This window comes from Tupaia chinensis, unplaced genomic scaffold, assembly GCF_000334495.1.
Source record: "Tupaia chinensis unplaced genomic scaffold, TupChi_1.0 Scaffold000184_1, whole genome shotgun sequence".
NCBI lineage: Eukaryota > Metazoa > Chordata > Mammalia > Scandentia > Tupaiidae > Tupaia > Tupaia belangeri.
Window position 1 is genome coordinate 2,500,880 of NW_006159659.1, and position 11,936 is coordinate 2,512,815.

Consider the following 11,936-nt stretch of genomic DNA (forward strand, 5'->3'; position numbering starts at 1 on the left):
GTTGTGTGTGCGTGAGTGCCCAAAATCCCAAGAGGAGAATGGAGGAGAAGGGACTGCCAAGCTGCCAGGGCAGGGACTTGACCTGCACAGTCAGCCATGTTGGATCCAGGAGCCTCAACCACCACATCACCTACCAGCTCCTTGGTAGGCTTTTGATCATGGGTATAAAACTTTGCACCTGTGCACATTTTGAAACTACTACTAGTTGGACAGGTCTCACATACTGTGGAAACTTCAAATGACTAGCTTGTACTGCACACGACCGTCATAAACTTTAGACTAACCAGGGTACTGTAGAGTCCTCGGGTGTCTCATCCCTCTTTTCGAATTTCCTTTTCATATTCTAGAGCCCTGGATAGATGTAGAAGAAGTGAATTGAATGAGAGAGAGAGAGTCCTTTCTTGGCTTCTGAGGGTAAAGGAAGTAGAATGCTAACTAAGTACTTTTTTTTCCCCAGCATAGAAGAACAGAGAACATGGGGTTAACATAAGATCTCTGGACACCAGTATCTTGAGAAGCAAGGAGGGAAACACGAGGAATTGTGGAGGAAGCACTAGAAACAACTTGATGACTTTACAGTTTTGCGTATGAGTAGCAGGGCCTGTAATCCTGCTTAAGCTGCCACTTATTGATCCCCCTTATCATGTGCCCAGGCGCTGAGATAGGGCTTTTGGTACATTAAAAATTTTAAATCCTCACCATAACCCTGGGAGGTATGTACTATTATTATCCGAATTTACAGATGAAGAATCTGAGGCTTAGAGAGATTAAGTAACTTGCTCACATTCCAGCTAGGAAGTAGCAGCAAGCTGTGACGAGAGCCCACGTCTGCATGATTTGAAAGCCCAGTCGTTTGACATGTCTATTGTGTTGTTATTTTTTTCTTTAACCAGTTTTACTTGGTTGAGCATAATGAGGAAAAAATACTTTATATATGTATGTAATGCTCAAATTCGATAATTGAAGGAACTTCTCAAACCAATTTTAGAGTCTTAGGTTTGCTGCCCTATCAGTTCTTACCAAGTGGAGTTTTCCTTTTCTATTGCAGCATGGTAAGGCATACTGGGTTGGAGTGTCAGGGCAGGGGCAGGGGCTGATGGAGAAATCCTCTAAGGAACAACACAGGTTATGATGGGAATGCCTCTGTCTGGATGACCCATGAATCTTCCTTAATGCTTTAGGAACATTTTAATAATCTAATTGCCTGTGATAGGCAGACTTTGTTTTCTGCTCTTTAATGATTGACTGGCTTTAATTCCTCTTACCAGTAATTTACATGCAGCGGTAAATAAAATGGATGTTGGCAACATCACCGTCTGCATATCAAATTTCTCTTTCTACGTGAGTACAGAGAGTAGGAAAGGACAAGAGGAGAAAAGAGGGATGACAAGAACCTATGATATTTTTTTTTTTTTTTTTTTTTTTGAGAGGTTTTTGCTATAGGGCTGTTTTAAAAGCCAAATTCTGGTTCAGAAGCCAGAATTTTGACATATACTAATTATTAATATTTGTACAAGGCTAGGGCTTGGGAGTTGCCCTACTGAGCATGCGTATGTCCTCTTTTTCCCTTCTCGTGATCCACAGTGTGGCTTGGGAACTCACGCAGGTAAATATTTAATACTTTTAGTTCTTTTTTGCTCCCATGGCTTGTTTTTGGCCCTCAGGGCATTCATGTTTGCCGCCTGTGGAGTGTTTATAACATCAGAACATCATCACGCCCCTAGATGAAATTTGGATTATTTAGTTCCAAATGTGCCTCCCCAATAGTCTAATGACTGCAATGACTGTGTGGGCATTATGGCGGAAAGGCACATGATCTGATTTAAATGGAAATATATGTAGATATGGGTTTAAAGCTTTTCGTTTATTAAAAAAAACCTCTTTCCTTTATCCTGGGGGCTACTTATTTTGCTTTTATTGCTAGGATGATACACAAGAAAGGAACACCGAACAAACTAAAATAATTGAAAACTCCCACATCTAGCCTAACTTAATTTATTTTATTAGAATCTATCTAGTTATATGGACTTGCTTTACATACAGGTGCTTAGAAAAATAAACTGGGCAGAAGCTCTGGGTTGCATTTTTTTCTTTTGAAAGGCAGAACTTCTATTTTACAAGTAATTCTTCTTTAGGGAATATGTAATTATTAATTTGATTAACACTGTACATTGTGTCTTGAGCCTACTCAGAGTACTGTGGAAAATATAGGTTGGAGGGTGCTAGGTTGTTTCCCCAAATGCCTTGACAACAGCAGGTTGACGTAGTTTGATGTGGGCAGTGCCATAGTGTCACAGTCACCACGAGGTTTCTTCATCCTGGCTGTATTGTGGTAAATTATCCTTTCAGGTATATTAAAGTATTTTTTTTAAGAGGTTTTTGCTATAGGACGCGTGTGCTCGCCAGAAAGAGAGAGACAGAGAGACAGAAAGTGAGAAATCAGCCCCCATGGGGGATGACCACGCCTCACAATCCCTTCTCTCCCATTCTCTTCTCGGGATCTTGGGCACGCACGCACATGCACCTGGCGTGAGTTTAAGCCACCGGATCCGGGACTCAAACTGTGGTTGACTACATGGGAGTTCAGCAACATAGCCATTATGCTAACTGCTGGTCCCTCAAGGTATTCTTTAAAACATTTTTTTTTAATTCACAAGAGAGCATGTGCACACATGGTAGGTGGGGTGGGGGGGAGGGAAGGAGGGTAGCCTGGACAGGATCTTGTCACACTGTGATCTCACTCCCTCAGCCTTCCAGCTCATCAGGATCTGCAGTGATTAGCATGTTCTAGGTCAACTGAGGATCAGCATATGTCGTCAGCCATGTGGCTTCCAGTACTGCAGTTTGGTATGCTACTGCCTGCACCACCAAGACTGGCCCAACGTACTCTTTTTTTAGGGAGGATCATTTTCATTGAGTCCTGGCTTTCCTCTTTCCTTATTTAATGGCATAGTAACTAGTGTGATTTTCCACCTTTGAACAATAGTATTAGTGATTTTATAAATAAAAAATCATTTTCCAGGTGGGTCTGTTTCTATATTGGCAACCATTTTATACACATGACCTCATTAAATGGCCAAGACAACGTGTGGAAATGGGCAAGTTTTCAGGCAGTATGGGTAGACTTGCCAGTATCACCTCTCCATTTTCTGTCTAAACAACTTCTCCCTTGTCCACAGCATGTTTATGCAACATTGAATACAACATCTAATGGGAAATTTCTTCCAGGTGACCTCCCTGAGAGACTGGGCTGTGAAGAAATCTTAAGAAACCCGACCCTGATGAAATTGCCTTTGTTGAAAATATTACTTGGTGTAGAAACAAGGGACAGAAATCAGTTATTTTTGGTTCTTGAATAAACGAATTCTGTTTCCTTTTGTGTAGGTGGCAGAAGAAATTAACCCCTGTAGAAAGTCCAGTCTCAGTTGGAAATTGAACTTTTGATTTCTTCTGAGTTAGGAGAGCCCTGTGTAAGAGAACATTAAATTGTTTTTATCTGAACCTCAGCAACTTGGAATTGGTTCTGCCATCTGCATGTCTTTAATAAATCTGTCTTTTCCAGGGTTGTCTGTCTTCACATTTAATTTTCTGGAGGCTGGAACTATGATTATCAAATGCTCCCCACTTCCAACTTGGCACCATGTGTGGGTGGACACTAATGAATCCTTTCTTAACCTTCCTAGCACTTTTGGAGAAATCAATCAGTAGAAGGCGGGACACCGAAGCAATACAGAAAGCCAAAATCCTTTATTCATCCTGCATGAATGAGAGTGAGTAATATAGAAAATAAAGAAAATATTGACCACCCTTATGCTCTAGAGTTCTATTACTGTTTAAAGATGTTGTGTAGGAAAAAAGAGAACTACTAAGCACTCTATTCATGTTTAAAGGTGGTGCTTAAGGAAGTGAACGATTTTCAAAAACAGAATTTTGATTTGTCCTATCTTAATGTTTTGTTGCTGACTTGGTGGATGAAGTAATCTCATTTCTATGGCTTGCATTCTTTGGGTATCAGTTACTCCATGAGAAACTCAGACAAGGTCAGCAAGGCAAACCCTATTGTGCCTGGTGCAGAAACCAGAATCCAGAGGCCAGGCCAGATCTGGTCTGAGAAAGAGACTGGGAGACTGTGCCCTTGGGAGGGTTGATATGCTCCATAGGACCTACTGGAGCCTATAGAAATCCAGATTCCAAGGAATTCCTGGCTCTTTTGTCAGCCTAACAGGCATCTTTGTCAGGTACCTTAGGCTGTGTCAATATCTGGGGTCTGATCGGAGTTGGAAGAGAGACTTGTCATTTTACTTGCACCATTTTCTCAAGGTCGTTGTGGAAAGACATTAGTACCTCTAGAAAATTCCATGAACTGGTCTAGGATTTGGGGTATATCATATGATGAGTTGGAAGAAGGGGGTAAAAGTGAGAGTCTGAAACATTAATTCACCTTTATCAGAGAGTGATTAGCTTTAGTGATTCATTTCCTTTAGCTAGGGTTATTCCTTACTGTCACCAAGTATTATTAGCATGACATCATTCATTGGCTGGGGTCAATGTATTGTGCCTGTCTCTCAATGTAGGGAATATTCAGCAGGTTACTGAGTCAGGTGTCTGGCAAGAACACTGAGTTTAGACAGTCACAGGCAGGGGTAGTTCTGTCTCCATGGTTATGCTTATTCTACCCCACTTCTCATACCCTCTCCTTAATCGTTGAAATGTTAACTTGGGGCCTTATGAACATTTTTCTCTTGAGATGCACTTGCATTCTAGTGTGGTGGTCTAGTTTGTGATCTAACTCTCCCTTCATATCTGCTCCCTTTCAGAAGCAATTGAAAAAGCAGATGCCAAACCCCTGCTACACATCCTGCGGCATTCCCCTTTCCGCTGGCCCGTGCTTGAATCCAATATCGGACCTGAAGGTGTTTGGTCAGAGAGAAAATTCAGCCTTTTACAGACTCTTGCAACGTTTCGTGGTCAATACAGCAATTCTGTGTTCATCCGTTTGTATGTTTCCCCTGACGACAAGGCATCCAATGAACATATCTTGAAGGTATAGTGAGTTTCTCATTCATCCACTTTGCTCAGTCCAAGATTAGCCTGTTAGTGTGCCTTCCTAGGGAAAATGACTCATGCTGAAATGAAAAAGTAAAAATTTTGTTGAACAGTAGGATCTAGAATATTCCCCTCCTCCCAGACAGGTTCCCCCCCCCCCAACTTTTAGGGAATCCAGTGAATGAGTTTCAAGTGATTTGGCCCTCAAATTCCTACTCATAGTACATGTTAGGTCCTTAAATTCCAGTAGGGAAGGGACTGTGGACCTCTTCTGATTAGCAAAGACTTTCTGAACTCTGCTCTTTCCTTTGCCTCCTCGTTCCCCTGACAGAGAGAACACATGGCATGACTCCTTATTCCCTGTTCAGTAGCATTGTCTTGTGTACATGCCTAAATTCTCATGGTCAAGTTCAGTCTGAATTTTTCCTCTTTCCTTTCAAAAAATAAAGCAAAAATTGATCTGTTCTAAGTGTTTCATTGCATCTTCTGTTGAGAGAGTAAGCATCTCTTTCATAAAAGAGTGGGTCATCTGGACATGCCTGAGATAGATTATACTGGGAATCAGGAGGCTGTCAGTAAACTACTAGCAATGAAAGATTCATCAATAAAAGAGCTTTGCAAGAATTCAAATAATGTTTCTCAAATCCTGAGATCCTGCTCTCTCTTTTTGTTCCCATAGTTACTTTCACTAATAGTAAAAATGTTATTGAACCACTGATTTTTCCCTCAATTCTGTCCATAGTCAAACCAGAAAATATTAATGATGTACTGATATCCAAGTTGTATAGTGGAAGTATATTACTCCAAACCCTGGAATTTATGTAGACCAGGGGTCAGCACACATTTTTCTGTAATATAGCCTTCCAAAATCCAAACCCTGGAATTTAGATTTAGTCCAGGGATTGGCAATTTTTTTTTGGTAAAAGGCTGGGTGGTATACATTTTATTCTTTGTCGACCATGTGGTTTCTGTCACAACACCCCTATGCTGCTCTTGTACTTGGGAAAGCAGCCTAAATGATGAGTAGGGATGACTGTGTGGTGGGCCAGCCTGAAACTATAGGTTTCCGACCTCTACTTTGGATAATGGAAATCTCAATAAGAATCTTGGGCCATTGAAAGAATTCCCATCTATGTGGAGGAAATTCTTAGCTCCAGAGGAATCTGTGTTTCCATATTGGGTAATGAAGAAATAATGTGGTACTGAACCACTTTTTAATACTATTGGGATAAGATATGCTATGTAAGATAAAATGATAGGGATGGTCCAGCTGACCTCATTCCCATGTTGGTTGATTACTCATCAAAAAAACAAACGAACAAAAAACAACAGGTTTTAAGACTATCATTCTCAGTTCTAGAAACATTATGATAGTCTTCCAAACACACTGGTGTTTGAAATAAACTGGAACCTGTCTTTCAAACTTCAGTTTAAGTTTATGTACTCTATTGAGTAATAGGAGATCTTTATTCATAAACAGATAAATATTGTAAGTGATAGCCATTTAGTTTTTCACCAGTTGCTAAACTGGTCAAAGAATATATTTCATTAAGTATTTTATTATGGGGATGGTCCTTTAGTCTAGTGGTTAAGGGAATGGGCTCACACATGCCTGACCTTTGTTCAAATTGAATTCCTGGCCCAGTGGCTTGAGAAACATACCAGCCACGTGTGCATTTATGCCCCAAACCCCTACAAGATGGAGAAATGGAGGGCTGTGGCATGACCAGACCACTTTGGAGAGTGCTTTCTCTGTCTTTTTCTTCTTCTCTCTGCTGAACACACATACCTTCTGGAACCAGGAAAACATTTTATTATGGAAAATAATACATAAAGGTAAAATGAATAGAACATACTCCTATGCATTCATCAACCTAGCTTCAATAACTTTGAACTTTCTGTTGTTCATGATTTATCTAAACTCTTCCTTTTATGGTTAGGGGCCAAAATAGGGTATCATTACACTAGTAGGTATTTCAACACTTATCTAATGAGAAGTATTATTATCATACCAAAAAAGTAATCATAATTCCATCCTTAATATCTAATACCCAGTTAATTTTCAATTTTTTGAATTATTTCAAATATTTTTCTTTAAACAAACCCAAAAAACAGTTGGTTTGGTTGTTATGTCTACTTCTACTTCAATCTACAATCCCCCCTTTTTAAGACAGTTTATTGATTTAGAGAGAGAGAGAGACAGACAGACAGAGACACTTTCAACAGAGTCTCATGTGAAGATCCTTTCCAAGCCAGCTAGGATCATAGGTGTATGTGCCAGTGTGTACATGTCAACCCAGGAACGGAACCCTGATCTTCTGTATGACTTCCAGCATTACAGAGGATTATACTACTGCTGTGCCACTGTGGCTGGGTTCTTTTTTTTTTTAAAAACCACTTTTATTTGTTGAAGAAACTTGATTATTTGCCTTACAGACAGCTCCACATTTTGTATTTGACTGATTTTAAGGTAACCTAATAGCTGGTAGCTGGTGAGAGAAAAGCTCTTGTTTATAAGAGAAGCATAGCTATAAAAATTCATGAGAAATAATTAGAAAGTTACCTTTTTAAAATTTATTTTTAAAAGACTTATTTAATTTAATTGATTTATTATCATTTTTCAATTTAATGAGAAAGAAAGAGAGAGAGAAAGCAAGAAAGCAAGCTGCCAGGTCTGTGCCTTGAACCACGGTCGACCATGTGGGAGTTCAGTGCCTTAAACACCATGCACCTGCCAGCCCTGACTTTTTTTTTAAGATATAATCTTGCTATCTTGATTCTTCTACCTCAGCCTGCCAGCTGGAAACACAGGTACACACCATACCATGCTTTTTTTTAGACAGGGTTTTATACATTGCTCAGGCCAGCTTCAAGCTTGTGATTCTCCTAATTCAGCTTCCCAAGTTGCTGGTATTACAGATGTGTGCCACCATGCCTGGCCTTTTAGGTTAGACCAGGAATTGAATCCAGGCTTCCTATGTAATCTCAGCTTGTGGAGCACAGCATCTTACCAGTGCATATGTCTGGGTCTGAAAGTTATCATTAAAAAAAAAAATACCTAATGAAATGATGGGTCTAGGCAACTATAATCAATAGCTGCTAAAACCATTAGGTGAATGTTGATTGGGAAATTGATGGTAGAGAGTAGACTGATCTCACCTAAATCCAAATATCAATGGTAGCATTGCTAAAATTAGTACATTATTATTATGTGCCTCCAGCTACCATGCAGTAGAACATACACACCATTGCCAATGATGCTGTCATGCCAAAAAAGAAAAAAAAAAAAAGCACACACCTTGACTCTAATCTAGCCTCTAGTTTTAGTAATAGCTTGCAGAAAATATGGGGGAATACAATATGGTAACCAATTTTTTAACAGGTAGCCATGCACACTTAATATTCAGTTAAACTGATCCTAGAAACACAAAACTGTCAATAATGCAATACTTTCCAAATGTAAGGAAGCACTCATGTACTTACAGTTGTTCTCCTCTGCCAAGATGGCAGCTTGTTCAAAGTTAAAGTGTTTTGAGCATTGCTTGGCATTTGAGTGCAGCACACTTTGCTTGGGTTCTGTCCCTGTTTGTATAATTTTATGTGAGTGATTATTCACACATCTGAATTAATCACTTTCCCCCAAATAAAATAACAGTCTTCCTAATCATGAGACATTTCTTAGAAGTTCAAACGTGTCTGGAGATGGTAGGAGAAGCTCTAGTCTGAGGTCTGCATGAAACCCAGTGAACCTGACAACAAAAAATAGTGTATATTGGTGGCTGCCAATGTTATAGAGTTTGCAAATGTTGCTTTTTAAAGTTAGTTTAAAAATAGTTAAAACTACAAAAAAATTATAATAGAATGAAAATTTGTAGCCCCTAAATACCTTTAAGGTTTTGTGGAACATAGTTTAAAAATTCATTGATAAGAGCAAGATTTGGTGTCATCTTAATCTGTTTTCTAATGCTATTACATAATACCTGAGACTCGGTAATTTATAGAGAAATAAGTTTATTTTGGCTCACAGTTCTGGAGTCTGGGAAGTTCAAGATATGGTGGCTCCATTTGAATGGCTTGTGTTGAGGGGTTTGTGTTGTATCATAACATGGCAGAGAAGCAGAAGGGTTAGTGGGTGTGTGGAAAGTGATCACATGGCAGATGGAGAAGCCAGAAAAAGCTCAGGGAGCCAAACTCACCATTACAAGGACCCACTCTTGTGAGAACTAATCCATTCCCAAGATTATTCATTAAGTCTGGTGAGAAAGACATTAATACATTTAGTAGATTAATGTGACCTAATCACCTCTTAGAGACTCCACTTTCCAACATTGTCAATTAAATTTCAGTGTGAGTTTTGGTAGGGACAAACCTTATCCAAACTATAGCAGGTGTTAAAGAGATTGGGGCTCACAATTTAGCTTTGTGATTTACTTAATAAATGTTCTTGTGCAAATTGCTTCCCTTATCTGAGTATCACTTACCTCATATGTGAGAAAGGGTAAGTTAGAATTTACTTTTTTTAAAAAAAGAATTATTTATATAATTTTTTATGATTATTGTTTTTTAATTTGACCAAAAGAGAGAGTGAGAAAGCAAGATGCCAGGTCTGGTTCTCAAACCATGGTTGGCCATGCCGGAATCCAGTGCCTTCACTACCATGCCACCTGCTGTTCCCTAGAATTTACTTTTCATTATCACTATGAGGTTTAAATGACTCAACTATTGACAGCTTCCACAATAGATACTGGTCCACAGAAGGTTCCCTTTACTTAAAGCATGACCCAGCAACTGGTCAGGACCATTGGAGAGTAGTCTCTTCAATTTGAGTACCTGGCTGCCTCTCAGATATCAAATTTAATTGTATATTAAATAGAATATTTTTTAATCAACCTGATCTTCAATTCTGAGCTCTCAGCCTGTTTTGGTAGGAAACTGAACCTTAGTCTAGGCACACAACCCCCCTTTCCTGGTTGTTCCATTTTTGGTCTTCTCCTAGAGCACTGGGAAACCCTCCAGTCATCAGTTACCTAGTTTCTTAGAGGAAACACACTTTGGAAACTATGTGGCCTTTTCATGTATGCTTCTGTGTTGCTGGGAACCTGGACCTCCCATTTCTTTTCAGATCCTGTCATGCTTTGGGGGCATTAACGCTCCTCTCTGTTCATGAGAATTGTATACTTCTTTTACTGTCTGAGAGATCTTTCTGTGTTAAGAGAAATATCTCTTACCTCAAACTCACTTCCCTCAATGTATTAGATTGTTAGAAAAGTCATGATGTATTTTTCTGTTTCTGTGCAAAAATGTGTCATGACTTTCCAGACAACCCAATGGTTAGGCTTCCTTTTTCAAGTCTTATTTTCTTCAGTGTATTTAGCTTGACTAATCCCTCATATCCATAGTGATAAGAAAAAAAAAAAAAAACTTCCTTCTGGGCAGGCACTGCACTGTGGGCTTACTGATGGGTGAGTAAATGGCACCTGTGGGTGAAGGAAGGGGTACTCCTTCCAACAGGCAGATATATCACTACACCAAGTGTGTGCAGTTTGGCCAACAGGGATTTCCCTAACCCATATAGTGGCCCTCTACAAAGCTCCCCTGTGGGGATATGGCGTATGATTTGCTCCAGGCTTAAATGGGATAAAGGAAATTAAAAAAAAATGCAGGAAAGAACAAAAGTCAAAGTCCAAAAACATTATCATGGTACATGTGCTTGGGTTATTTTATGTCAGGAGATAGCAAGAATGAGGCTTTAAGGGACAGTGAAAAACTTGACTATATGTGATCCTGAAAGAGTATTTAGAAGACTAGCGTTTTTTTTTCCCCCCGCGTGGGTTACTAGCTACTGAAAATAACAACTTAAAGTCATCGTCACTAAATGACCTGTATTTTTCCTGACTGTCAGCAAAATTCATAAGGATGACAAGGAAAGACTCTTGGAAATGAAGTTTTTCAAAATTCTTTGTCTTCCCTTTTCCTATATCACAATTTGTCAGATGTTTCATTTTGCATTACTACTTTGAATCCTAACCTGAGGCTTACTGCAATTGGAATATGAATTATAATTGGAGAAAACATTTATAGTTTTAATTCAGTATATTGGATTTCCTAAAAATGTATTTTCTACTTGCAATATTCAGATCAGTCATAAATGCAAAGATTAAGAAAAAAAAATTCCTCAAATAACACAGTGTCTTCTTGGCTAATGTTTGCTTCTTGAGAAAGTCTTTTGCCATAAGAGTTTGTATGTTTCAATGAGATTTAGGTGAGTGACCTTATTCAATCTACTCGTGTCTTTTAAAATGTTCCCTAGAAACCATAACAATCTGAAGGTTTTTAAAACGTCTGGTAACCTCACTTGAATTATCTAAACTTTTACAATAAATGGATTTAACTTCATTTTATGAGCGGGGAATTTTGGCTTTCTTGATATAATCTACACAGTTTCCTTTCCTTTGAGACTGAAGCTTAAAAGATCCTCCAAGTGGTCCAAATTTAGTTGAAAGCCAAAGCATCTTAATCATAATATTGTGTTTCATAATCCTGGCTTACTTAATTTTTGGAAGAAACAGTGGTAGATTGGGAATTGTAGTAGGATGAAGCCAGACTGGCTTGTGACTTTGTTGTTTCAGGCCAATTAGAGAAGAAGGTGGAACAAAATGATTTGAGGATTTTAGCAGTAAGCAAAGACAAGATGGATGTTTTGTAAACATCTTTTTCCCCTTGAAACGCGTAATGTTTTTCCTTGCCTTTTTCGTAACATCAGTAGCTCTTAACTTAGTCTTTATAGAATTTGTTGTATGTGAAAAGGATGTTGATGGCAAACTATGATCTTTTCCAGATTTTATATATTACAAAAAAATAAAATATTTAAAATTATAATAAAATGAAGG

The 11,936-nt window shown here is 38.8% G+C and overlaps 1 protein-coding gene across 1 annotated transcript in view; it reads left to right on the forward strand.

The window, feature by feature from the left end:
• Positions 1 to 11,936, forward strand: part of PHEX (phosphate regulating endopeptidase X-linked) — a 219,932-nt gene that overhangs the window by 38,942 nt on the left and 169,054 nt on the right. Inside the window, exons 4-5 of the mRNA XM_027771117.1 lie at positions 3,684 to 3,770; positions 4,818 to 5,044. Coding sequence (XP_027626918.1) covers positions 3,684 to 3,770; positions 4,818 to 5,044 — 314 coding nt within the window. The remainder of the gene's footprint in view (positions 1 to 3,683; positions 3,771 to 4,817; positions 5,045 to 11,936) is intronic.